Raw genomic sequence first — 24610 nt, 5'->3', positions numbered from 1 at the left:
AATGTCTAGACTTGAGACAATACTACTTGGACCATCCTTACTCTTTCTTGCTTTGGAAATGTCCGAGAAATATTTCCAACCATTTATTTGTTCTCCTAAACTCTTTCACCGAACCGAACACCATCTTTTCGTACCAAAATCCCAGAACCAGAACCAACTTGGTATTTGCTCCCCATATATTGTTTAGTTGGACGAGAAAGATACTTTAGAGGACAACCATGATACCTTATTTGTAATTTTAGATTGTTTTCAACTATCTAATATACACAAAGGTGTTAGACATATTTCTCAAAACCGAAACACCATGGCGCACTTCTGACACCCAAAAGAAACTATGCACTTAGAGTTAAAGAAACAACACTCGAGATCTTGAACTTGCGAGCTTTCTTGGAGTTCAGTTGCTGAAATAAAACCTCCGTCTTTGGCTTCACAGCAATCTCTTTCCACTCATAAGCTGAAGCCCCGTCACTTCGATAGTCACGAGGAGAGTACAAAATTTGGAGCCTTGACCTCCCTGCATTTCAATTGTCAAGTTCAAAATTAAGATGGAACGGATATGGACAACAGTATCCAATAATTTCTCCTCAGACCCACAACAACTAGATGCATCGCAAACTAGTCCCAATATGTGGGCTTTAGGTAGATTGAGGTTTTCTCTGAAAACAAACAGTAGCTAGGCAAGGTAGCTATTGGAAGCAAAAATGTCCTGCTCCAATGCCATGATGAATAACAACTATTCAAAAGCTCAAGCTATTGGAAATTTGACAAAAATGTCTTTTCTTTTCTATCTATAATTGAAACAATGAAACCAGGAAAAAGTCGAGAAATTACCAAAACCACCAAATAAAGTTGACTTTTGGACGATGAGCCGACTAACTTTTGATCTCTTCAGGTTTTTCAGTGCCTGCATGTCATCCTGGTTTCCTTTAAATTCCATAAATTCACCAAGAATATTTTTATCGCCTTTGAGTTCCAAACTGCAGCAGTTATACACTGGTTAGACTTTTCCATATGCATCAGCGAGTGGATAGAGACTAATAACAGGCTGATGCCAAGTAAAAGAGAAGTATTATAAATTTAAATTTTCCACTGCTTAGAAGTTAAAGCTAAAGATAATAAACAGATACACTTGCAGATTTATCACACGTAGAACCATATGCAAGCACGAATCAAATAGGGTAAGTCTACTACACTGCATAGTAGTTCAGCACTTCCTCATTTCTTCTCCATCATTACAAAACCAGGAAAAGTTCATGCATTTACACCCAGAATCTTCTACAATATTACAAAACCGGGAAAGAAAAAGTTTTGCGGAAACTTACCGATCCCACATTGGTGATGTACTAAGAATAAACTGAAGTTTTTGATATAGTCCATCCTGCAACTCACTCTTGCTTCCATGAAATGCATCTTTAATCCAATTAGAGATTCCAGTTTTTGAATCTGGTTTGAGCTCTCTCCATTTTTCAAAAGTGACAATCTCTGGTTGGCAAGCTATAGAATAGGTAGGCCTATAATAAACAACACTGAGCATAAGCAGGAAAAGGTACACAAAGCATACGGGGAAGGAAAAAACGCAGCATAATAATGCGGCAAAACAACAAAACAGAAAGCCAAGCAACCTGTGCAAGCCAAAATATTCATTTTACAAATGCATGTCTTGAACGGCACATATTCATTGAAAAGACTGGCCAACATTGCATAAGGTTTATCCTCAAGTTCTCGATACTGTTCAATAATGGATATCAACCAGATTTAAAGGGGGTATTCTATAGGTTGCAAGATTACAGACTCAATTTTTTGGTTAACTACTCACAATTATAGTCAACATGTACGTTTTACTATAAATTAAAACCTGAAATCTATAGATTGCAAAATTAGACCTTTGATCGTTTTAGATGGCATGACCAGAAAGAGAAATATTTATGCTCAGCAGACCACCACTGAAATAGAAGATGATCTTTAACTTCTAAGGGTCACCAAATCATGGAAATTTCTTCCAGAATAAAGAAACAACCATACATTATTACATTAAACTATGAAATTAGAACTCAAAGCCATCGTAGAATATCGGCATTAAGTGGACTTCTATTATGCTTTGTAAACACACATACCTACAGTTCGGATTTGGGAGTACAACTCTGCCCATCATATGTCCCTTGGGCAAAGGCGCACCCCTTTGCTCGAAGTACGATTGAAGAATTGCAACTTGCCTATCAATTTCAGGTACCTGAATCAAAAATAGAAATTACTACGACGTCGAACGGCAGGGAAACATCAAGAACTCAAAATGCTTACAGGATCCGGATAAGTTTCCGGCTTATTGTTCTTGGCTGCGGAGCAAGTCCAATTCCCATCCTTGTCGATCCCGATAAACCCCAAGAAATTCTTCACCGCCACAACCATCACCTCCCTGAAATAACCAAAACCTCTCTTATTATCAATTTGCCCGTTAATCCACAGAGAATAAGGCAATTCTTAGTCAAAAGAAGCACGATATCAATCTATAACCGACCTTTTGGTGACGAGAACGATGTCGATGTGCTGCCGGGATCCAGTTTCCTGATCGGGGATCCGAAGTCCAACAAAACATCTCCCACCGTAGAGCTTCTCTAGCCTAAGGAATAGAGAAGAATCGATTATGATAATTCTCGATAGGTGGGAACGAAGAAGAGAGAAGAGGATATGAAGGGACCTGGAAGCGACGGCGAAGACGACGTCGGAGTGGGAGCTGTCGACGTCGTAGAATTCCTCCTCGGAGCCGAAGTATCGCCGGATTAGCTTGTAGACGACGAGGCCGCAAAGGATCTCCACCCACATCTCTCTCTCTCTCGGTTTCTCGATCGCTTAGTGACGAAGATAGCAACAGAGACTTCTTTTCTGCTCCTTTTTCTTTCTTTGCGTTGAGAACTTTTACAATTAAGCGCCCCCTTAGTTGCATTATAATTTATAACAACTCGTGGAAGGTTTTTCTTATCGGGTCTTATAGAGCTCCAATAAGAGTTAACCGGATCGAATAGCTCCAATAAGAGTTAAACCGGTTTTTGCAGTATATCACACTCTTTTTCTCTGTCTGTAAGTGTGCCGTCCCTCGGCCTCCTTAGCAGTGGCTTCTGCAAGCAATGCAGTTATGCAGAGAGTTCACTGATCCGCAGGTCGTCATTCTCCTGGGTTATATTCTGCAGCTCATTCTCTTTATCCAACAATCGTTCCTTCAACCGCAAAACCTCGGTCTTTGCTTCTTCTGTAGGTTTGTTGGCTTCTGTTCCTTTGCAGCTTGCATTTCACTCTCGGTGCCTCTGACAGACTCGACTACCTTATCCATTTCAAGATTGATGGCAGCAATTTCTTCTTTCTGATCTTTTGATGGAAGCAACATAATCGAGCTCTTTTGAATTCCATTCATCCTTGGAGTTCTTGGCATCTGTTTCCAATCTTTCGACAGTTTTCCGGTGACATACTGTCTCATAGTTGTTTGCTTCATCAACTTTTACCTCATAACCTGTTCTTTAGAGCCAACTTTAATTCCCCGATCTGAGATTGGGCGTCGTCCATATCAACCTGTTTGACTGAGAACCTCTCTTGTGCTTCTCTCGCTACAGCAGATGCTTCATGCAAGGCCAAGGCAAGATCTTCCATTTCCTTCTTTACTTTCTCTCCTTCATCTTTAGTAGTTTCCACTTCCATTATTAGCCCGTCCCTCTCCTCTGATAGGCTTTTTGATTTTGTAATTCGCGATCTTCTCATTGTTGACAGCCTCCATCTTTGCCTCCTCTACAGTTTGAAGATCCGATTTAAGATCTTCAACTGTCGCCCTTAACTCACATGCTTCTTTATCTTGGTCTACCTGAATTTCTAACAACTCTGCCTTCTTCTTCCACTCATTTGCCAGATGGTCTGTATCTAATTCTGCTCTCTTTGCATCAGCGACATCTTCCTGAAGCCCCTCAATTATCCAAATTTTCTTCAGCTGCCTTTGGTTGATCAAGTTCAGCTTTTAGCAGCAAAATCTCAGCCTCCAACTTCTTAACAAGCTCCGCAGCTTCGTTGGATTTTTTTTCTCTAGCTCGGACTCAAGCAAGGATTTCAGGCGACTAACTTCCCAAGAGAGGAGCTCTACCTTCTCTGCATTGATTTCAGCAATATTTGTCGCATCATCAGCATGGCTCATGGCAGATTTCTTTGCGTCAATCGCCTTTGCCAGTTTATGCTTCACCCTGTTGAGTTCTTGATTGGATGGACGGAGTTCGGTGGCATTGACAGCTTGCGTTTTGGATGCTCTCCAGCTTCTTCTGCCATTCCTCTTCCTTCTTCTGTGCAGCATCGACGTTTGCTTGCTCCAATTCGATGGCCCGGAACTTCTCAATATCTGAAGCCTCTTCAGCTCTCTTCTGATCCACAAGAGCCTCTTGGAGCTTCTCATTTGCCTCGTCTGCCAATCTTTTCGCATCCTTTTTAGTTCTTCAAGTACTTGGATCTTCTCCTTCTCAACTGAAGCCAGACGCTCTTTTGCCGCCTTAAGTTCCTCCTGAACTGCTGTCAGCTGGGACTGCAGCCCCGACGGCTTCAAAATCCGAGGTTGTTTCTGCGATGTAATCCAAATCCCAGGAGATCACATTAGCCATTGCAGTAAACATCTGCAACTAAAATAAATGGAAAAAAAATAAAATATAACAAGTTTTCATCTTCTCTCACATCAGTAGTAGTACTGATCCGGGCTGCGATGTTGGGTGATCGACGCTCTACCGCAGGCTTGGGATCTCGGTGACTTCTCGACGGGAGTACGTGCAGTATGCTGCTGGGGCGAATGCGAATCATGGTCAGACTTGGTAGATCCTGGCCTGCTTAATTTGATAACCCTGGAAGATGGAGGTGGGGTTTTGGTATTCGAAGCTTTAGCTAGTCCAGATATGCTATAAAATTCCTAACGTGTTATAAGTTTAGCCGATTGCATCTTCTCCACAGATCAATAACAGCAGAATTGTGAAGGCACAAGAATCAAGCAGCAAAGTTTTCAGTACATTTTAGATAACTCAACATTTCCACAACCAGATCAATTTTTTTGGAAAAATTGCTTTTATGACCAAATCAAGTCACCATGAATATGAAAAGTCGAATTTTTTTGGAGAAATGTGAGATACCCAGAAAGGTCAAGTTTTTTTTCTCAACAAAATGAATCAGAAGGAACGATTGAACTAAACCCAGAAGCAAATCTGCGACCTAAGTTCTTAGAGAACCTCCAAAAATGTCAACTTGGAGCTGAGTCATTTTGACATATTAGCAGCTCAGCTAAGACTAATTAAGCAGAGATAATTACTTGAATTTGGAGGCGACCATTGTCCTCGCAGATGGAAGATTGGAAGAGAAGAAAAGAGAGTATTTTAAGAGTTGGGTTGGTGGGGTTGTCGGGGAAGAAGAATAACAACAGGGGAAATGGAGGAAGAAGAAGAGGGACTCTGCTGATTGTTTAGTTGGTCAAGAACAAGGTGCAGTCTCTCTCTCTCTCTCTCTCTCTCTCTCTCTCTCTCTCTCTCTCTCTCTCTTCCTATTTGAGGGGTCCTTCTCTCTCTCTCTCTCTCTCTCTCTTCCTATTTGAGGGGTCCTTTACCTTCATAAGCTTTGAGATCTAACATTGTCAAATTATTCCCCAAGAATTACTGTACTTACCTCATGAACTACCAACTAAGTTTCATAGTTTAATTCCATAAAAAATAATCTTTATTCTAGATAATAAAGAAGTAAAAAAACCCACTGACTACAGAGTATACTCAATAAGAGTGTATAATAAAGTTGAAAGAGATGATTGATACCAAAATCAACTTTTTATTATTTTATTGTTTCACTGTTCAAGTGAAGTTTTAGTTGTAGAATTGCAGGAGAGTAAGAAACAGAGAATGTTCTCCGACTATAAGATGCCAAACAAATGAAGAACTCCGTACTGATGCCGGAGGTAAAAGATGGCTCACAGTTAAGCAAAGGATGTCAGAGGTTGAGAGAGGCCTCACATGATGGAAGCCTGGAACTAGATGAGCTCATGGACCCAGGGCTCGTGGCTATGGGTCTCATGGAGTCTTTGGTATGGACAAGATATCTATACCTAGCATAGCAGTCTATATATGTATGTATGTATGTATGTCCATTTTGTCATCTCATGCTGCAGTGGAAGAATTCATGCTCACGTCTTATTGGGCCAAATTGGGGCAGGCCCATTAAGATATGAAATAGTTGCCTCGTAACTCGTAATTATCGGCCTAATAGAACTTCTATTAACCTCGTCTCGAACGCTGCCACCTTTCGCGGACGCATGCTCTCTCGCTCTTTCTAATTTCTATACATTTGATGTCTCTAACCAAATCCTCATTTTTCCTCTGATCTTTCTTGAGAAGGATAAGGTATACTAATCTATAAATACTCCTAGATTTGTGATTTATTTATTCGATTGCTAGACCTTGCGATCGGTTTTTATTGTGTTATTCGTTTCTTCATCCGTTCGTGTTCAAACCCCAGAGCCCTAGTCTGTGATTAAGTGGTGTCTTTCTTGGCACAATACATTAAAGTAGGTAATCCCCTCTACCATCCGGATGCATGATATATTATATGAATGCTGCAATGGTGATTCATCTATATTGCGTTTGTTTTTTCTTTAAAAGATTGACTGAAAGTTGAGGCATTTTATCCTTCGTTTGAGAGATTTAGGGTTGATGGGAAAGAAATGTATCTTTATCTATAGAACCAATTAACCATGAAGCTGAAGGCTCATGGGATCCTTTTTTTTTTGTGTGGCTATTCTTGTTCTTCCTTCTCTTCTCAAATTTTATTTTTTTTATGTTTATGCTTCAGAATACTCTGCGCCAGTTGGATGAAACTACCTTATTCAGAGAATAAGCAAGGGATGTTTGCTTCATAAGTTGTTATCCCTGTGTGATTGGGTGTTTGATCTTACCATATTTGTCATATGTTGTCGGGCTTTGATGATTGAAATCCGCATCAAGTTTTTGTTTCTATGATTCAAGGTGTGCTAATAAATTTTTTTGTGGATCAGACATGTAATGGAAGCATGAACCTCACGAAAATGATTTAAGAGAAGTTCCTACTAGATACAATTTAGCTTCTCCAGGTATACGTGACAACAAAAGATGAACTGGTCATAAAATTGTTTGTAGAACTTTGTGTTGTCTTATATGAGCAGATTCATATGTTATATAGTTCCGTATGCAGAATACACTCATCTTTTTAGATAATTTACATCATATGATTGTGATATTACTGACCAGATCCGTGTGCTTTTTCTGAGCTCCCAGTGTCTCTTATTCTGTATTGATAATGTCCTTATTCTAAAATACAAAAGGTCCTGTCTGATGAACTTCTTTTATTAGCGGAGAAAAAGGAGTGCTCGAGTGCTACTCAAGGCATTTAATTTGACCTAACATATCAAATATCCTCGAGGCGAGATGACTACAGGAAACACAAATGTCGATCCTGCTGCATTTCACTTGTATGATGAACCAAAGGTTAGCTTTGATCCTTATTCATTTCAAAAGGAAAACATGACTCTTCATTTATGCTTCATTTTATAGAAACATATACTCATCAATCTTGGAGTCAATGTTTATTCTTAACTTATTTTCATAAGTAGCTTGAGGATTATTCTTTCATAATCTCTAACTGTTGATGTTTATGAAATTTACTATGGACGTATACTCATCACTTCATATGTATTGAATCAAAGATGGCATTTAATACCTATAATGTGCTTCACTTATTTCGAAAGGAAAAGATCGCTCTTCCTTAGAGATTCTTCTTAGGGCCAGTGTCATCACTCATGGAATCAATGTTAACTTGACCATTTGCAGTAAAACTATCTGTACTTCTAAATACTTGTGAATGACCTTCCTGTATCTTTTACGCAGATGACTTATGACTTACCAGATATGACTGATGACATTATGGTCCGTCGCATTAAGAACAGAGAACGACAACGAAGATACAGGGAAAAGAAGCGTCTCGAAGCAGATTTGAGGAAGCCATCTTTGTTAGACCCACCTATGTTGGTGCAAAGTGCATGTGAAGCTCAAGCAACTACTACGGAGATCGATCCTACTGGGCTTTCTGTTTCATTTGAGGCCCACCAGAAGAACAGAGACCGACAACATAGATATAGGGTGAAGAAGCAGTGTCTTGAAGCAGGCACAGCAAAACCATGTTTGTCAAGCCAACACATGTTGATCCAAAGTGTATGTGAATCTACCGGGACAACAATTCAGATTAATCCTAGTAGCTTTCATGCTTCATTTGAGGCGCGACTGTACTGTGGCAGGAAATGGAAGAAGGATGCAAGAAAAGCATATGAATCCAAAAGGCCAACAGACTCATCGTTAATGCCCGTTCCGCTATTTAAATCGCCACTAGAAGCTGATTCCAATCTTGTGGGGCATCGACGCCCAGCCTGTAAAAGAAGATGGAAAGCAGATGCAAGGAGAAGGATGGCCGAATCTAATTCTTGTGAGAATGATCAAACCATCTGATCCTGGCATGGTTTGGACTTTTTGTTTTCAGATATGTGATCATCAAATAGTCAGAGCTCTCCTTTTCTGTTGCAGAAATCTTGACTACCAAAACTGTTTATGTTCAATAAACATTTTGCCCCTTATCCCGCCTCTTTGCGCCAGGCGGCAGATGGAAAATGTACATGTATAACTATCATGTAATTTTTCTGAAGATCTCCATGTTGTCCTTGAAATTTTATCTGGCTCTTGAATACATACAAAAAGAGGTTCTTGTACTATATATATGGAGTGCTTATCTGCATTAAAATTCAATTTTAGATCCTTTATTTTCATAAGCATATAATCACATATTGACCTAAGATCCTAAGTGTGCATCGAGTTTCTTCTCTATGATATTAAAAATAATACATCTAAAGATTTTAGCTACTTATTTTTTATTTTCAATTTTTTTTTTATGTAAAGTATCGGTATATTAAAAGTTTAATTAAAAACTAAATATATGGTGTTACGTTTTATGTTATAAAATATAATATGATCTACTGAAATGGTATAATTTAAGTTTGAGATAAATTAATAGGATACTAATCAATATTATTAGTTTTGTCTCGAAAATTATGATATCATTTTGTTCAGTTATCTTGCACTTAATTAGTAAATATAAACGAACTAAAATTGTAATAGCTGACGCCGCGACGAGATATCTCGGATTCGTCCCTCACAGATCCCGAGGCAAAGGAACTCTCTCGGGGGGGTTTAGGGTTTTAGAGCTGCTGATCTCAGTCTCTCTGATCGAAGTGTTGGCGATGGGAGCGATGGAGTTGGATCGGGCGGACGGGCGAACTCCAAATCAACTGAGGCCGCTTGCTTGCTCTCGCGGTATACTTCATCGTGCTCACGGCTCTGCTCGTTGGTCGCAAGGTTGTATCCGGCGATCCCCAAATCTCTTCCTTTGACGTCATCTCTAGGGTTCTTAGTGTTCTTCTCACTTTAGGTGACACGATCGTGTTGGCGGCTGTTTATGGCCCAAAATCTGGAACAAGGAAGGGAGAGAACCCCGAGAAAGCCTCGATCGAGGTTATCTGGAAACCCAAGACTGGCCAGATCGGTATTTGTTGAAATTTTAATTTTTTTTCTTCGCGATTTTAGTTGTGGACTGTTTCCTTTCTATCTATTTCAGATTCTGCTGCCGTTGTTCAAAGGATTATTGCTGCTATATATTACTTAAGTGCTTCCAAATCCTCATTTCAGCTCTTGAATATTTCTAGGACAGCAAGAAAAGGAGTATGAAATGATCCTGAAGAGAACTTTGCAAAGCATTTGCCTTTTAACTATAAATCCAAATACAATAACCTCTGTCATACTTCAGGTAAGCTTATCATCTTCCGCTTATTTTACTCAACTGTTGTTACAAATGGATTCCCTTACGAAGTATGCCTTTATCCAGTTGTCAATATATTTCTTTTATGATTTGTCCTATATATTTAGCATATGAAGTTTACGCTTCTTCTGCTTAGGGGGACTCACACTTTGTCTATGTGATACTTTTACTTCTTTTCATGTTGACAATATGGAAAAAAAAATTGTGCATCTAAATTATTGTTCCATTACTGATAATTATTTCTCTTTTATGCAGGTAGTCGGTGATGATGGTTCTGTATCTTTTCAGGCCTCACATTATTGTGTTGTCTTATACTCTTGATTTCTCGCATATATTCCCAGTAGAGTAAGTAGATGTTAATGCTTAACCATTTCGTCATTTGAAACATTGACTTCACCATTGAATATGGATTGCCATTATCCTACTTGGATCATATATGGGCGACCTCTTTTATTGTCTATGTAGGCTGATAGAATTGGCCAGCCATTGCATATAGGTGAGCCGCTTTGCTGTTTGGCTTCTTCACTCCCAACTTTTCTGTGCATGTCCAGTACTCCACCAGCATAAAGGTCTTCAAGATTACCTCTAAATTAACATCTCTATTCTTTTAATGTAGTTTCCAGGTTAGAATACATAAAAAGGACGTTGTGGTGGCAGCACACAATTGCTGCTCTTTTAGACGAAAATTCTTTTTAAGGAAGGACCCTATGGAAGTAACAAATTTCATGACTACTATTGATAATTCTCTGTTCATTAAAGATTTTCGTATTTGTCTTCACACATAGCTATCATATGGTATAGATGTCAAGCACTCTGTTGCATGATTGCATCAAGTATTTGTTTTAATTACGAAAGATCCTTTACAAGATTTTCTAGCTTCTCCCCTGTGCCATAAATGCATCCTGTGCTGCACTGGTCGATGCTGGTATTCCCTTAAAATATCTTGCTGGTAAGCTGATCTATGAGTTCACTTTGTGTTTGACTTACATTATCTAGCTGATAACCTGTATGGAATTGACTTGTGCAGTTGCAATCTGTTGTGGTTTAACAGAGACTGGATCTGTGATTTTAGATGCTACAAAGGTAGAAGAGCAGGTAATCTGATTATCTCGACATTAACATACTACTTGGTTACAGATAGAACTTCTGCTTCAGCATTTTCACTTTAATGCTTCAGCAAAAATCTCTTCCAGTTATTTTGTGTATGGATATGCAGTTGCCATGCCTACTTATTCGTTGCATGTCTACAACCAACAGCCTGATGTCCAGTGATAGCATGGAATTGATGATAAAATTGGACTTCTTTTCTTAACAGAAAATGCTGGCCTTTGCATATTTGGTGTTTCCAAATTCACCTCTTTCAGTCCTTCCAGAAGGACAATCTCCGAAGGATGATGAACCTTTAGAGCATGGGATCATAACTTCTGTCACATATGGAGCAATGCCAGGTATAACCATTTCAGAGCATAAAACTTGTCTAATAACCATGGGATCATAACTGTTAATAGTCTAATAAGATTTGTCCTACAAGGATATTGGAAATCCGTTCTTTTTGTTAATTATATGTTAACTTCCCTCTTTCAGAGCACGTCAAGTGCTGGTACTTTGATTTGGATATTATTTTTATTTTAATAAATTGTGTAACTGGTAGCACTATTATTGTCTTCAGCCATTGCTGAGCAATCTATGTTAGATTCTTTTTCCCCATGGATACATTCCTAGTATATGAAGTTAGCCAACCATCTGATTAATGTCCATATGTTTAATTATATGTATTAGTTATGAATTGGTTAATAGGATTACAAAGGTTTAATTTTATCCCTGATAACAAAATGTAGCCTAAGTGCAAAATTGGTTCTCTTCCTTGCATCAGAGCATGGCTATTTCAACTGCCTTGAACGTGGCTGTGCAGCATCTGCTGCAATCTCAGAATTCCTTCGGAAAAGTTTGCAGAAGCAAGTCCCTGAGGACATTTCAAGAGCTACGTAAGCAAAATGTTCTTCCTCAGGTCAATTGCATTGGCATTAGCTTGGATTACTTACAAGTTTTATGCCTATAAAGTAATATCTAGTTTTCTGTAGCAGGAAATTCTAGAATGATTCACTCCCACAAATTATTTGATCATTGTGTGTTAGTTTCAAAGGTGCAAAGAAAGCTATTCTGCTTTATTGCCTTTGTCCACACCTGTTTAACAATAGATTGCCAAAACCCGATGACTTCTGCACTACTCAACAGCTTGTTAGTTTACATTAAAGGGTGATGACAATAACCAGGATAATCCTCGACTTAAAGCTTCATGTTTCTGAGCTCTTAGGTTTGAATACTGCAGGATATTTATATGTTGACCCCGTTGAAATCTCATGTAACCTTTTATGCACTAATGACTTTTCCTTTATCTAAACACTTGGTCCATCTGAAAAACTAGGCAGAAGGAACAGACATAATATGTATTCCCAGGTATTAGTACAACAAGTACTTTTTATCTAATATGTCCCATCCATAAGAAAATGAGTTATGTTTGAGAAACCACCACACTTTAAATTTGTATTGTATCAAGTAGAGTCTTCGGATGTAGACTTTCCTGCTAAAAAACGAAAAGAGAAATGATAGCAGTCATCAAACTAGCATATCAAGAATTTGTATCCATCAGTCGTCACTGTTTCAGCTTAAAAACAACCTCCCATAATAATTCCACCTCTGGTTCGCAAACCACAAAATTGATATATATATTATATATCTACAGAATAGCTTGCAGTGACAACTGAAAAAAAATGTATATATATATATATATATATATATATATCTCACGTGATCTAATATCACCATATGGAAAGATAGATTAGTTGGTCATATTGGAGCCAATCTCAAAATCTGGTACTGAGTCATCTGAAAACATTAGAGAGCGAGGGCAGAAGGTTAGGTGAGATGTGCTTGCATTTGCAGGCTGTGCGGCACCTTGCTTCGATGGAGCACAATGATCAGTGTTGGGGCAGAGGCAATCTATTTGTCGCCTTCTCTTACCATTAGGGTTGCACCTTGAATTTAGACTTGGCCTGCGTTGCTCCTCGTCTTGCTTGGCTAGGCAATCTAGGATCCGACTTCTTCGTGAACCATGGACACTTCTTAGCAACCTTTTCAAGGCCTTATCCTGGTTAATAGCGGGAGGAGCAGGCCTTCCCACACTACCTTCTGATCTCCCTTGGACTTGTGGAATCAAATTATCCTCCTCATCTTCTGCAGATTTGTTGAACAAAGACATCAACAATATGATTAATAACAAAAGATGCAGAAATAATAATGAGTAGGTTATCGTATCATAGTTAATATAACTAACTTCACTCATATATGTGTATATATATGTACAAGAAAATTCAGCCTTGTAGAGGAAAACTTTTCGACATGGAAATCTAATATGCCTACCCTGTCCTTTATTGGATGCCTCCATGCAGTGGCTCATCATGGAAGAGAAATCCTTACCTAGTTGCTCAGATTGGAACACCACGGTGACGAGTTGATCAGAAACAGATTCCCCAGCAGGCTGTTTTAGAGGTTTGCCCGCATCGATTTTGTCAGCATCTTTATCCCGAGGGGCATCGGGTACTCTTGAATAAGCTGCAACGAGGCATCTCGCAGCCTCACCTGGGACACTGGTGCTAGTGCACGGGCTGCACTCATCTTTCTCCGGTGTTTCTGTACGACAACTGACCTCACCCTCACCAAAAGATGTAGAAGGTTCTCTATCCGTATGCTCCAGCACAGATGTTGGAGAAGATGACAACTCCTTTAAATCTAGTAAACTCGAGAACCATGGAGCCAAACCCCGCTTAACATAGAAGAGGATATATGCTTGCTGATTTAAAGCATTGTTCTCGGATATCGAGGCCACCTGAAATAGGCATGATATAATTAGAATCATAAGGATGCATAACAAGCTTGTACAGAAAATAAAATAACGTAGTATCTGGGAGGCATGCCTGGCGATCATTCAGTTTGTGCCATTCTGTAGCGGAGGAGCGGATGACACAAACATAATGGCCAAAATCAAATGAGCCACGGTGCTCTACAACTCCGTACAGATCATAATTTAATGGCACCTGCCAGGAGAAGATATGAAACATTAGAACATGTTTGCATGACAAAAACCCAGTAGTTTGGGGATAGCATGGACGCTAACCTCCTCATGTGGGGAGCTGAGAAATGGATTCAAATCCAGCTCCGATGGATACTCCACAGGCTTACATATCTTATAAATTGACAAGCCATCGTTCTTAAATCGCTTGAGCTGAAGTGCAAGAACATCTGGTGCTTTATCCACCTTAAGCTGCTTTTCCATCAACACTTGAGACTGGCAGCCATTGCAGGTAAACTTGGTTTCAGGATCATCAATATTTTCCACCTTAGTAAACGACATTAGGGCATCATCAACAGTGTCTATGTCATCAATCTCCAAGCTGAGGTCCAGGAAGGGTTCATACGTGTCCGAGCAGTGTCCACACTCAACACAGCGCAGCTGAATCAAATGGACCACATCAATTAGAATCAGAGGGATAAACAAATACGAATCCAACACCAATCAGAAATCAGTAGAAAAATCAGATAACCAAACCAAAACTTGCCTGACTTCTTAGACGGCCTCCGAAGACCTGCTTGACAATGCTATCTTGTTCCAAATAAAAAAGCTGGTTATTGGAGATGGGATCAAGAGAGCAATTATGCAAACTATTCAACAAGCACCGCAGGAACTCATGAGCATCCTCTTGCTGTCCAGGCTCAAAATCAGGCGAAATTTCTGGTGAACATTGTCAAGGAATTCCAATTTCCATACTAACAACAACCCATTAATCCCCAACTATTTAGGTTCGGTTATATGGATCCTTTTCACCACTTTCCATATCGTTGTAATTAAAAAGAAACACATAACCTTCGTCGACAATTTTCACCAACAGGACAAGAGACATGCAGTAGTTTTCTAAACAAGGCTATCTACTTTACAGAACAAATCAAATATTCATCTAGAAATTAGAGATAAAAGGGCCAACTTATGCCGAGAGTAAATAATTCAGAAGAAAATATAACTTAAATCTTGCCAATCCAGAGGATGTACCAGAAGCGTGTATACTAACAATCAGAAGGATGAATCAAATTATAGACATGAGAGTCAAAATAAAAAGTAACACGTAATCAAAGGATACTTCTAAGATTATCTCTAAATCTTTCTGGAATTAGGACAGAACCCGACTTATTAATAGCTTCATTTACATGATCTCGCAGAGCACAGAAAGTGCAGAACTCCTGGTCACCTGCATGATTTCAACAAACTGAAGCATTCAGAAGACAATAAATTAAATAAGGGAACAAATTTGACTAGTAATCAAGGTACGGGTACAAAATAAAAAGTGTTAACCCCTACCGGAACATGGAATAGCGTGATTGAACGAACGAAGCTTCTGCACAAGTGGAACCGTGTGAGTGATGCATTGAAGGATCACATTGAGGAAGCATGTGTTCCCCAAATTCTCGAGAGACGCTCCCTAACCAAAAAAAGACGAAGAAGAAATCGATCTTTCAAAACAGAGAATCCGAGTTAAAATATAAAAAAGAGCAATGTAGAACGAGGGATGCTTACCACCCGATATCGCTGCTTACTCGAAGCAGGAGGCTGCCAAAGGCTGCGACTTTCGCCGCTTCCCAGATGAAAATCACCCTAAAACCCACAATAAAAAAGGCTAAACTTAGAAATTTTGATAGGAAGAATTGATTAGATAAACCATCATAAAACCCTAAAACCGAAGAAAAGAACCGAAATGCAATAATCCAAGATTAGAGGAAAAAAGAGATAACTTGTACAATTAACAGAACAAAATTACCAAGAATTCACTCAAAAACAAGGGAAACAAACTTACGGATTGCGAAGTCGATGGTAGGAGGTGGTCTTCCTCCATGAATAGCTAGGGTTTTCCGCTTCCGTAGGGGTTTAGCAGGGCTTTTGCGGTGGTAGAGAGGAAGGGATCGGGCAAAAACTAGGGTTAGGGTTTTCGATTTCTCTAAATGCAAATTGTTGGGAGGGGGTCGGGGGGAAATCCGCGGCCTTTTGAAAGAGTAGACGCGCCTTCTCTAAATTTTAGTAAAAAATTGGCATCTTTATATAGTCAATTTGGTCCCGCGGTTTTTTCGACTCGGTCCCCAACTCCGAGTTCTACTACGACTCGTCCGAATGAAAACAGTTAGACTCGGATAACTTATTCAGACTCCAACTCGGATTAGTTCACTTATAATTAAAAAAAATATAGATTTTTATAAATCACATCCTACATTATCTATATCTTGATTCACACTTATCTTTAAGAATTTTCTGATCAGACATTTCATTTTTTTTTTATAATTCTAATTTAATATTCTAATATTATTTTAACTAACTAACGTCGAACAAATTACTAAATACCCCTACTATTCTCTCTTATTTTGTATACTTTTTAACTATCTTCCTTACCTATCTTCTCCACCGTTGTCATCGCCACCATCATTCCTCATCTTCCCCTTTTTCCTCCTTTCTTTTTCTTCTTCTATTTAAAAAATAATAATAATAATAATTTAGGTATTGATAAATTATTTTATATGTTATAATAGATTTTTTTTTTAGTACCGTTTAAATTAAATCAAGATGTTAAATAAAAATTATAAAAGAAATATAAGAGATTAGATTATAAAAGTTTTGCAGAGTAAGTATGAATCCCAAAATAAGTAAAATTCACTAAAAAAAACCTGAGAATTTATTTCTCATATTTGCACATTTACCGAGTCAAGATAAAGTAGAATTTTAATATATAATTAGGTCGCAAGATTCACGAAGATATAGCTGATTATTAAATTAATGTGACGATAAATGGACTCCTCACGGATTCGTTCTGCGAGTCGACCCAAGACAGACTCCCTTCGCTAGTAGCCCTCGTAATCGTTGTAGCATCTGCACTATATTTAAAGCTAAACGTGACACTGTAATTCTTCTTCTCCCCAACTCTGCTAAACTCCAGTCTGCTGGGCTTCACAACCACATCGACGTTTTCCGGCGCTTCAACTTTGACAATGTAAGAGATCACGGCTTTCCCCACATTTGTCACGGTTCGTGTGATGGTCTTGTTCCGCAGCCTATTCAACTCCACCGAGATTGATGGGTAGTTCACTTCCTCTCCGGTGATCTTTCTCGCCATAGAATCACACCGTACTCTTCGGCGTGTGATCGCCGTCACTTGCCTGTCTGTGAATCCACTGCCACAAAGGTAGCTTATGTACTCTTGCACTTGGTCCTCGACTTCGTAGACGAGCCCTGGCTCATCGGCCGAGGAGCTGATGTGTCCGGCGCCGATGGCTAACACGCTCGCTTCCTGGAGCTGTTCGTCGGGGATCGGGAATCCTTCGCGCTCCCTTGTCGTGGCGGTCGTCATGATCGCCGATTTTATCGCGGCGTACGACCAGCTCGGGTGATTCTTTTTAAGCAGCGCAACCACCCCGGCGGTGTGCGGCGCCGCCATGGAGGTTCCGCTTAACGAGTCAAAGGTCATGGACGTGTTGCTCGGGCACGGCCCGACGTCGGTCGGCCACGCGGCGACAATGTTGACGCCGGGAGCAACGATGTCGGGCTTGAGGATGTTGCCGTTCATCAGGCTCGGGCCGCGCGAGGAGAAGAACGCTACCGACGGAGCTGGCTCGGCCCCGAACTGCGTCCCCTCGAAGACGAGCGCCGCGGTGGGGCTCCGCGTTTTTTCGACGTAGTCGATGATCAGCACGGCGTCGTCGTAGTCGACGTGCGCCGTGGGGAGCACGTGCGCGTTGGCGAACGTGGTCAGTCCCTCGGATTTCTTGTTCATGATGATCATGCCGGCCCCTCCGGCAGCCCGGACGATCGCCCCTTTGTCGACGTTGGCGACGACGCCGGTCTCGCACATGACGATCTTCCCTGCGACGTCGATGGCGGCGGAGAACTCTTGGCTGCAGTAGGCGTCTTCTCTCCTGACAGCACCCGGATGGATCAAAGGCGATATCCGGGATTCAAATGGTCCTTTAGGCTGGTAAGCTGTCTCTCCAGTTACTATCGTCCCATCGCCGAGTAGTACGGACACCGACATCCTTCTATCCGTCGTACTCGCTCCGACCGTTAATATCCATGGGGCATCGTTACCTACCGTACTATAACCAGGCCCCTCGTTTCCAGCTGAGGCAACTGCGCCGAGACCCTTGGAGATGGCAGCAAACGAAGCTATCGCTATGCTGTTCTCGTAGAGAGGGACTGGTATACGGTACCCCAAAGACATGGATAAGATATCCACCCCGTCGTGGATAGCTTGGTCTATCCCTGCCAAGATGTCGCTATCCGTTCCTTGGTTGTCGAATAGCACTTTGTAGCTCGCTATGTGAGCCCACGGCGCCATCCCGGCCGCGACACCGGTGGCTAATCCGTGGATGCCGGCACCGTCGACGAAGTTCCCTGCGGCCGTGCTGGCGGTGTGCGTGCCGTGGCCGCCGGTGTCCATCGGCTCGGGGTTTGAGCCGGAATGGAACGCTGATGCGCCGATGAGCTTATTGTTGCAGGTCGATCTTCCAGCCCAGTAACATGATCCCCGCCATCTTTCCGGCGGAGGAGGCATGTTATGATCACTAAAAGATGGGTGCGTGGGTTTGACGCCCGTGTCTATGACTCCTATTATAAGCCCTTTGCCGTAGGAGGACTTGGGCCAAAGTCCTCCTCTCCGGTTTAGACCCAAGAAGCGAGGTGTATAGGTTGTGTGAGCTGTGCACTTCTTTTCTGGGTAGGCGAGCACGAATCCGTCCGTTGCTTCCATGGTACTCACTTCTCGCCGAGTTAGCCTCGCCGAGAAGCCGCTGATGACGTGGCGGTAGGCGTAGATCATCCGCGGTTCCCCGGAGTTGATCAGAGTGGTGTTTGGAAGGAATGACCTGTACCAGTTTACTCTGTCTCGGAACCGGAGGAATTTGGTGCCTTGGGGCTTCTGGACGTGAACAATGTAGGTTTCTATCTTGGTACTTTCATTGTCTCCTTGGGATTGAACGAATAAAAGCTTTGGACAAATATTGGATGTGAGAACGAGAAAGATCAGGAGCAAGAAGTGGATGAGAATTTCCATTCTGAAATATTTGCTTCAGAACAGGCAAAGAGAGGCTAGCAATTGACTATATATATATATATATAGTAGGCAATTTTGATGTAGGAGTTTCCCATACGAAATTAATTGACGAAGAATAGAGCACAAAGAGTGTGACCAATTTCTTGATGACATAACGGTAGAAGTAGATTAATTTCTCTGGTTTAATGTAAGTGCTAGCTTGAAGAGAGAACTTTTCTTTCCCTTCTATTTTTTGAACGGCAGATTTTAATTAGCTGTTTTCGTGGACTATGTATAATTTATAAATAATCAATAAAGGAACTTTAGAACATACAAAATGCCAACAGGGGTGTGTGCCAAACTGAGCTAATCAAATTAGCAGCTCATACTTTGTGTATGAATCATCTTAATTCCCGTTCATGTAATCTCTATCTTTTCTGTGGGAATTGATGAGCACTCTCATCCATTACGCATTAATTCACAAGGAAAATGTTGGAGAATAAAGAGATCAACTGCAGGCAAAATAAGGGTATATATAGAGAGAGATAGAGACAAGAGAAAATATTATTAGTAGCCGATCTTGTGAGCTTAATATATTTGTTTCCTTTAGCTGTACGTATGTACGTACCACAAAGCATTACTCAACTCAATTGCATTACTAAAAGCACCATCAGGCATTTTAATTACTACAGCAAGCTAGAAAGAGAACAATATTCTGGATGCATGCATGCGTGCAAACACCAGCCAACCCCAGGTAAGTGAACTCCAATTAAACCTTATAACTTTACTGCACTCAAATTAATACTTCTTATTGGAGAGTACAAATCTCTTAATCATAAGGGTAAAGACTTCAAGGAGCATAGCCTCCATGCCCACCGGCACCGCCATAACCAGCACCGCCGCCAGCCCCTCCGCCACCACCATAACCACCTCCATGTTCTACACCACCACCGTAACCCTGACCACCACCAGCTCCACCACCGCCGCCAATTCCATGTCCCTCTCCCACGGCGGCACCGTACCCTGCACCACCGCCAGCCCCTCCGCCACCACCATAGCCACCTCCATGTTCTACACCACCACCGTAACCCTGACCACCACCAGCTCCACCCCCGCCGCCAGTTCCATGTCCCTCTCCCACGGCGGCACCGTACCCTGCACCGCCGCCAGCCCCTCCGCCACCACCATAGCCACCTCCATGTTCTGCACCACCACCGTAACCCTCACCACCACCAGCTCCACCCCCACCGCCAGTTCCATGTCCCTCTCCCACGGCGGCACCATATCCTGCACCACCGCCAGCCCCTCCGCCACCACCATAGCCGCCACCATGTTCTGCACCACCACCATAACCCTCACCACCTCCAGCTCCACCCCCAACACCACTTCCATGTCCCTCTCCCACGGCGGCGCCATAGCCGGCTCCACCGCCAGAGCCTCCCCCGCCGCCGTGGCCGCCGCCTGCTCCATAACCAGCACCAGCACCAGCACCACTACCGCTACCACCTCCATAACCAATGCCATGATCACCACCATAGCCCTCACCGCCAGCACCACCGGCTCCATAACCAGCTCCACCACCACTACCACCACCGCTACCATATCCAGTGCCATGGTCTCCTCCTACTCCATAACCAACCCCACCGCCACTTCCTCCACCACTCCCATATCCAATGCCATGGTCTCCTCCTCCTCCATAACCAACCCCGCCACCACTTCCTCCACCGCTACCATACCCGATGCCATGGTCTCCTCCTCCTCCATAACCAACCCCGCCACCACTTCCTCCACCGCTACCATATCCTATGCCATGGTCCCCTCCTCCTCCATAACCAACCCCACTTCCACTTCCTCCACCACTGCCATATCCAATGCCATGGTCTCCTCCTACTCCATAACCAACCCCACTTCCACTTCCTCCACCACTACCGTATCCACCTCCATGCTCTCCTACACCACCATACTCTCCTCCACCATGTCCACTACCAGAGCCACCGCCGCCGCCATAACCACCGCCATGCTCTCCACCACCTCCTACGCCATAGCCAGCACCAGCACCACTACCATACCCTGCACCATGCTCTCCAGGGATAAATTGCCACCCTACTCCAGAGCCACCACCAGAGCCGCCACCGCCGCCATAACCTCCCTCTGCACCTCCTGCTCCACCGCCATAGCCGGAGCCGCCACCAATGCCGTGGCCGGCACCGTACGGCAGCGGCTCAAGAGTGAGGAGGGATCTAGCGGCCGAGCATATGACTACACTTAAGAGCACTAGGAATGCAACACTAACAACTCTACTAGAAGTAGAAGTACCCATGAACGGAATATTATTGTTAAGGACTTGGATGGTGTGAGCAAGAGTGTGAGCATGGCTATATATAGAGTAGTTGGAGGTGGGATCTCCACCAATTGTGCTTTCCGCACTCTCATGCCATCATATATCAAAGATATGAAACATAAGATAAAGAAAGCATTATAATGCACCAGTTGTCCTTTTAATCATAACCTAATTTTCTTTTAATCTCTCATATTAAGGTTTTGGAATCGAAAATTAGATTGGTTATTGTTGTTCTTGATGTTTGACCCCATCAAGCATGCAAGAAAATGGCTAACTCGTGGAGGCGGCTACTGTGGAGTATTTCGCAATCGATTCGCACATGGCTAAGAGTTATCCTACTCTTCTGCGCTTTTGCTGTACTGCAATCTTACTTCTTTGCATGTTACCCATCGTTGTCTCATGACATACTGCAATGAGATGCGGATTTGCGAACACGATTTGCATATGTTGGTCGAGATTAAACATATTTTGATACATGTCTAATTACGAAGTGTATATATATATATATATATATATATATATTAATTGTTCTATTGCAGTTGGAGATAGTGCTCTTGTACTATATGCGCCACGAATATTTCGAACTATGGGTAATGGGGTAGATGTGTGGCTCAGGTGGAGGAACTGCGTTCACACTTTGGACATTAGCAATATTATAGCATAATAACTAGCCAATAACTATAGGTTCGTTGAATGAACTATAATTTCTGAAAGAAATCGATGCATGCATTAGATGAAATTAGTGTAGGTGCATTTGGTTTTGAACTAGTTATAGCACTTCAGCTCAATTAAAGAGAAGCACATGGATTGGACCCACCATAAGTGGTCACAAGAACGCCTACCTACTCGATCAGAAACATTCTTTCAAGTTCTGGGTTTGGTGGTAGAGAATTTAAACGATGTGAGACATTTATGCGATTAGACCACAAGAGATTTAATGCACCAAATAGTATGCATGGTATAGCACTTGGGAAGAGCAATCATGTTAACGATCTTTGACAGTGATGAAGAGCCAAGTACTATCAAAATCAAAGATGTATATATCATTGTGTAAACTTTAAATATATTTATAGATTTATAGATGACCTCATTAATACATGCCATGAGGCCCATGAGTAACCTAAATAACAACACTACCTAAGGATATCATTCAATCATTATACAGATTAATGAAATTCTCCTTTGCCTGATAAGAACCAACTTAATTCTTTCTCTTCTTCTACAAATGTAGGATTAATTAGTCTATGTTAATTCCCTCGTGGTGATCTCTAGAAGGCAGATCATAACTACATGCCATAACTAACCCAGATAACAATCAATACTACATTAGGATATTTCAATCATTCCATATATATATATATATATATATATCAATGAATCTAAATATTAAGCAGCTCGGTACGCAGCTCTCTGAACTCTCTTTTGCCTGCTAAAATGTAACTTCTCTTCTTCTGCAAATGTAGGATTTGTGCGTCCTAGTTCTCCTGTGGTGTTCTCTAGAAGGCAGTAGTGCATCCTATCTTCATGCCCATCTGCAAATAATGATTCTGCTAGCTACAGAGCCTCAACTATATTCTAGTGCTTGGTTGGAAGCCACCATTTCCTTACTCTCTGTATCACCCTCCCCTTCTACACATTGTGATGTAGGATTCACTCTTATATTATAGGAAAAAGTTTACGTTCAAATACATAGATTAAGAGCTAAAAATGTTATGTGAAGAAGTAATGTTGATGATTTCAATTTCTTGGATTAGAGTAGATATCTAGCTTTACTATCCCAATTATATCACTATACTACATAACTATACATGATCACGATGCGATTGAGACAGCGCTGAGAACTTTATTAGTTAGGTATCCAATGGCTAGTGTGAAAGAGGTGCAAATGACTCACCATCCATCACTCTCATAAGATAAGGAAAAGATAGCAGGAAGCTTGATGCCACAAGATAAAAAAAAGTATAACAAAATTCCCAATATTGCAATGTGCTGGCCAGAGGAAACGCAACACTAACAAGAATGCATGCCAATGGCAATGGGACACAGACCATGTGCCCTCCACTAAGTCGATCGTATTGCATTTGCACCGAAGTCTAAACACTATATATACCTATCACTCCCCTCCTCCCATTTCATGCAACACAACAAGCTTCTCGTCATGGCTACGAGTATTAATACTAGTAGAGCTGTGATCTCTATTGCACTATTTGTGCTCTTTGGTGTAACCATATGTTCTGCCACTAGGACTCTCCTTAATTTAGAGGGAGGAGGATATGGTGCAGGTCATGGCATTGGCGCCGGTGCCGGTTACGGAGGAGCTGGAGGCCTTGGTTATGGCGGCGGCGGCGGTGGAGGCTCCGGTGGCGGCTACGGTGAGGCAGGAGAACATGGAGGAGGGTATGGCGCTGGCCACGGAGCCGGCGAGGGAGCTGGGTATGGAGTAGTCAAGAATGGAGTTGGCTATGGCGGCGGCGGCGGTAGTGGCGGTGGCAGCGGCAGCGGCTATGGCGCCGCTGAAGGGGGTGAGCATGGAGCTGGGTATGGTAGTGGAGGCGGCAGTGGAAGCGGTAGCGGTTATGGTGCTGGTGGAGAGCATGGAGGAGGCTACGGAGGTGGCGGGGGCAGCGGTGGAGGTGGCGGGTACGGCGCGGGTGGAGAGCACGCGGGAGGGTATGGCTCCGGGGAGGGCGCCGGTGGTGGTTCTGGGTACGGTGCTGGCGGAGGGCATGGTGGTGGTGGGGGCGGCGGAAGCGGCGGTGGAGGTGGCTATGCTGGTGGAGCCGGCGGTTATGGAAGTGGCAGTGGCTCCGGCGGCGGTGCAGGATACGGTGGTGGAGAACATGGTGGTGGCTCAGGAGGCGGCGGAGGGAGTGGTGGAGGTGGCGGTGCAGGTTATGGAGGAGCCGGAGGCTACGGCAGTGGCAGTGGCAGCGGTGGCGGAGCCGGAGGCGGTTACGCCGGGGAGCGTTATGGCTATATTCCATGAGGGTGGTGGCTCTGTGATTGTGAGACGATTCCTCTCATATATTTTCAACTATATTAATACCAACTACCGAATAAGTCGTGCTTGAGGAATAAGGTTGTGTCTTAAGTATGTATGTCAATTGTCAAAAGCCTAATGGCTTGAATTGTTGCATGGAATGTCGATATTATGTGCGATTAATCGATATTTAACTTTGCTATATCCATTTTATCTAAGATATAAATGATTCCAATAACAACAAGAATATAAACTACCATCGAAGTATAAACACTAGATATCAAG

At 42.2% G+C, this 24610-nt stretch overlaps 7 protein-coding genes across 13 annotated transcripts; 3 read left to right on the top strand and 4 right to left on the bottom strand.

Annotated features, from left to right (window-relative positions):
- Window positions 1-204: 204 nt before the first annotated feature.
- On the bottom strand, window positions 205-2920 carry LOC140764068 (uncharacterized). Its single transcript, XM_073102525.1, has 7 exons — window positions 2696-2920; window positions 2516-2617; window positions 2299-2413; window positions 2115-2230; window positions 1323-1511; window positions 832-977; window positions 205-514 (listed from the first exon to the last, which is right to left on the bottom strand). The coding sequence occupies exons 1-7, from the start codon at window positions 2818-2820 to the stop codon at window positions 333-335; spliced, it is 975 nt and encodes a 324-aa protein (XP_072958626.1). The 5' UTR covers window positions 2821-2920; the 3' UTR covers window positions 205-332.
- A 139-nt stretch (window positions 2921-3059) lies between these two features.
- Window positions 3060-4818, bottom strand: LOC140762634 (WEB family protein At4g27595, chloroplastic). Its single transcript, XM_073100506.1, is given in 8 exon segments — window positions 3060-3265; window positions 3268-3352; window positions 3354-3504; window positions 3506-3729; window positions 3731-4268; window positions 4270-4448; window positions 4451-4585; window positions 4696-4818. Coding segments are annotated over 8 exon segments (1572 nt in total). The 3' UTR covers window positions 3060-3128.
- Window positions 4819-5959: 1141 nt separating this feature from the next.
- LOC140764069 (uncharacterized) lies at window positions 5960-8737 on the top strand. 3 transcript variants are annotated; one of them, XM_073102529.1, is made up of 3 exons: window positions 5960-6076; window positions 7377-7511; window positions 7911-8737. In XM_073102529.1, the coding sequence occupies exons 2-3, from the start codon at window positions 7452-7454 to the stop codon at window positions 8523-8525; spliced, it is 675 nt and encodes a 224-aa protein (XP_072958630.1). In that variant the 5' UTR covers window positions 5960-6076; window positions 7377-7451; the 3' UTR covers window positions 8526-8737. The 3 variants fall into 3 exon arrangements, with proteins under 3 accessions (XP_072958630.1, XP_072958627.1, XP_072958628.1); XM_073102526.1 differs by lacking the exon at window positions 5960-6076 and adding an exon at window positions 6298-6392; XM_073102527.1 differs by lacking the exon at window positions 5960-6076 and having other exon boundaries at window positions 6858-7511.
- A 462-nt stretch (window positions 8738-9199) lies between these two features.
- On the top strand, window positions 9200-13474 carry LOC140763328 (exosome complex exonuclease RRP46 homolog). 5 transcript variants are annotated; one of them, XM_073101465.1, is made up of 9 exons: window positions 9200-9425; window positions 9499-9612; window positions 9778-9873; window positions 10141-10161; window positions 10762-10834; window positions 10913-10980; window positions 11201-11333; window positions 11759-11870; window positions 13335-13474. In XM_073101465.1, the coding sequence occupies exons 2-9, from the start codon at window positions 9526-9528 to the stop codon at window positions 13390-13392; spliced, it is 648 nt and encodes a 215-aa protein (XP_072957566.1). In that variant the 5' UTR covers window positions 9200-9425; window positions 9499-9525; the 3' UTR covers window positions 13393-13474. The 5 variants fall into 5 exon arrangements, with proteins under 5 accessions (XP_072957566.1, XP_072957562.1, XP_072957565.1 ...); XM_073101461.1 differs by having other exon boundaries at window positions 9773-9873; XM_073101464.1 differs by having other exon boundaries at window positions 9773-9873; window positions 11759-11893; window positions 13335-13472.
- Window positions 12543-16169, bottom strand: LOC140763327 (ubiquitin carboxyl-terminal hydrolase 21-like). The gene is made up of 9 exons (XM_073101460.1): window positions 15789-16169; window positions 15512-15589; window positions 15296-15416; window positions 15078-15185; window positions 14502-14674; window positions 14060-14395; window positions 13860-13979; window positions 13363-13771; window positions 12543-13119 (listed from the first exon to the last, which is right to left on the bottom strand). The coding sequence occupies exons 1-9, from the start codon at window positions 15825-15827 to the stop codon at window positions 12725-12727; spliced, it is 1779 nt and encodes a 592-aa protein (XP_072957561.1). The 5' UTR covers window positions 15828-16169; the 3' UTR covers window positions 12543-12724.
- A 579-nt stretch (window positions 16170-16748) lies between these two features.
- Window positions 16749-19025, bottom strand: LOC140762633 (subtilisin-like protease). Its single transcript, XM_073100505.1, has one exon. It carries the CDS (start codon window positions 19023-19025, stop codon window positions 16749-16751), a length of 2277 nt encoding a protein of 758 aa, XP_072956606.1.
- A 4448-nt stretch (window positions 19026-23473) lies between these two features.
- LOC140761900 (uncharacterized) lies at window positions 23474-24527 on the top strand. The gene has a single exon (XM_073099426.1). The coding sequence runs from the start codon at window positions 23480-23482 to the stop codon at window positions 24329-24331; it is 852 nt and encodes a 283-aa protein (XP_072955527.1). The 5' UTR covers window positions 23474-23479; the 3' UTR covers window positions 24332-24527.
- The last annotated feature ends 83 nt before the right edge of the window (window positions 24528-24610 follow it).

The sequence above is a fragment of the Typha angustifolia genome, chromosome 7, assembly GCF_048772165.1.
Source record: "Typha angustifolia cultivar Huaian chromosome 7, ASM4877216v1, whole genome shotgun sequence".
NCBI classification, from domain to species: Eukaryota; Viridiplantae; Streptophyta; class Magnoliopsida; order Poales; family Typhaceae; genus Typha; species Typha angustifolia.
Note: the sequence above shows the minus strand (reverse complement) of the source record. Positions and strands in the feature narration are given on the sequence as shown.

Coding starts and splice junctions, on each gene's coding strand:
- LOC140764068 (XM_073102525.1), bottom strand. CDS start 2,820: ATGTGGGTGGAGATCCTTTGCGGCCTCGTCGTCTACAAGCTAATCCGG. Junction 978..1,322: donor ACATCACCAATGTGGGATCG/GTAAGTTTCCGC, acceptor TAACTGCTGCAG/TTTGGAACTCAAAGGCGATA. Junction 515..831: donor AACTTTATTTGGTGGTTTTG/GTAATTTCTCGA, acceptor ATTGAAATGCAG/GGAGGTCAAGGCTCCAAATT.
- LOC140764069 (XM_073102529.1), top strand. CDS start 7,452: ATGACTACAGGAAACACAAATGTCGATCCTGCTGCATTTCACTTGTAT. Junction 7,512..7,910: donor ACTTGTATGATGAACCAAAG/GTTAGCTTTGAT, acceptor TCTTTTACGCAG/ATGACTTATGACTTACCAGA.
- LOC140763328 (XM_073101461.1), top strand. CDS start 9,311: ATGGGAGCGATGGAGTTGGATCGGGCGGACGGGCGAACTCCAAATCAA. Junction 9,426..9,498: donor CTCTGCTCGTTGGTCGCAAG/GTTGTATCCGGC, acceptor TTCTCACTTTAG/GTGACACGATCGTGTTGGCG. Junction 9,613..9,772: donor ACCCAAGACTGGCCAGATCG/GTATTTGTTGAA, acceptor GAATATTTCTAG/GACAGCAAGAAAAGGAGTAT.
- LOC140763327 (XM_073101460.1), bottom strand. CDS start 15,827: ATGGAGGAAGACCACCTCCTACCATCGACTTCGCAATCC. Junction 14,675..15,077: donor ATTTAGAGATAATCTTAGAA/GTATCCTTTGAT, acceptor AATGTTCACCAG/AAATTTCGCCTGATTTTGAG. Junction 13,980..14,059: donor TCAGCTCCCCACATGAGGAG/GTTAGCGTCCAT, acceptor TTCTCCTGGCAG/GTGCCATTAAATTATGATCT.
- LOC140762633 (XM_073100505.1), bottom strand. CDS start 19,025: ATGGAAATTCTCATCCACTTCTTGCTCCTGATCTTTCTCGTTCTCACA.
- LOC140761900 (XM_073099426.1), top strand. CDS start 23,480: ATGCAACACAACAAGCTTCTCGTCATGGCTACGAGTATTAATACTAGT.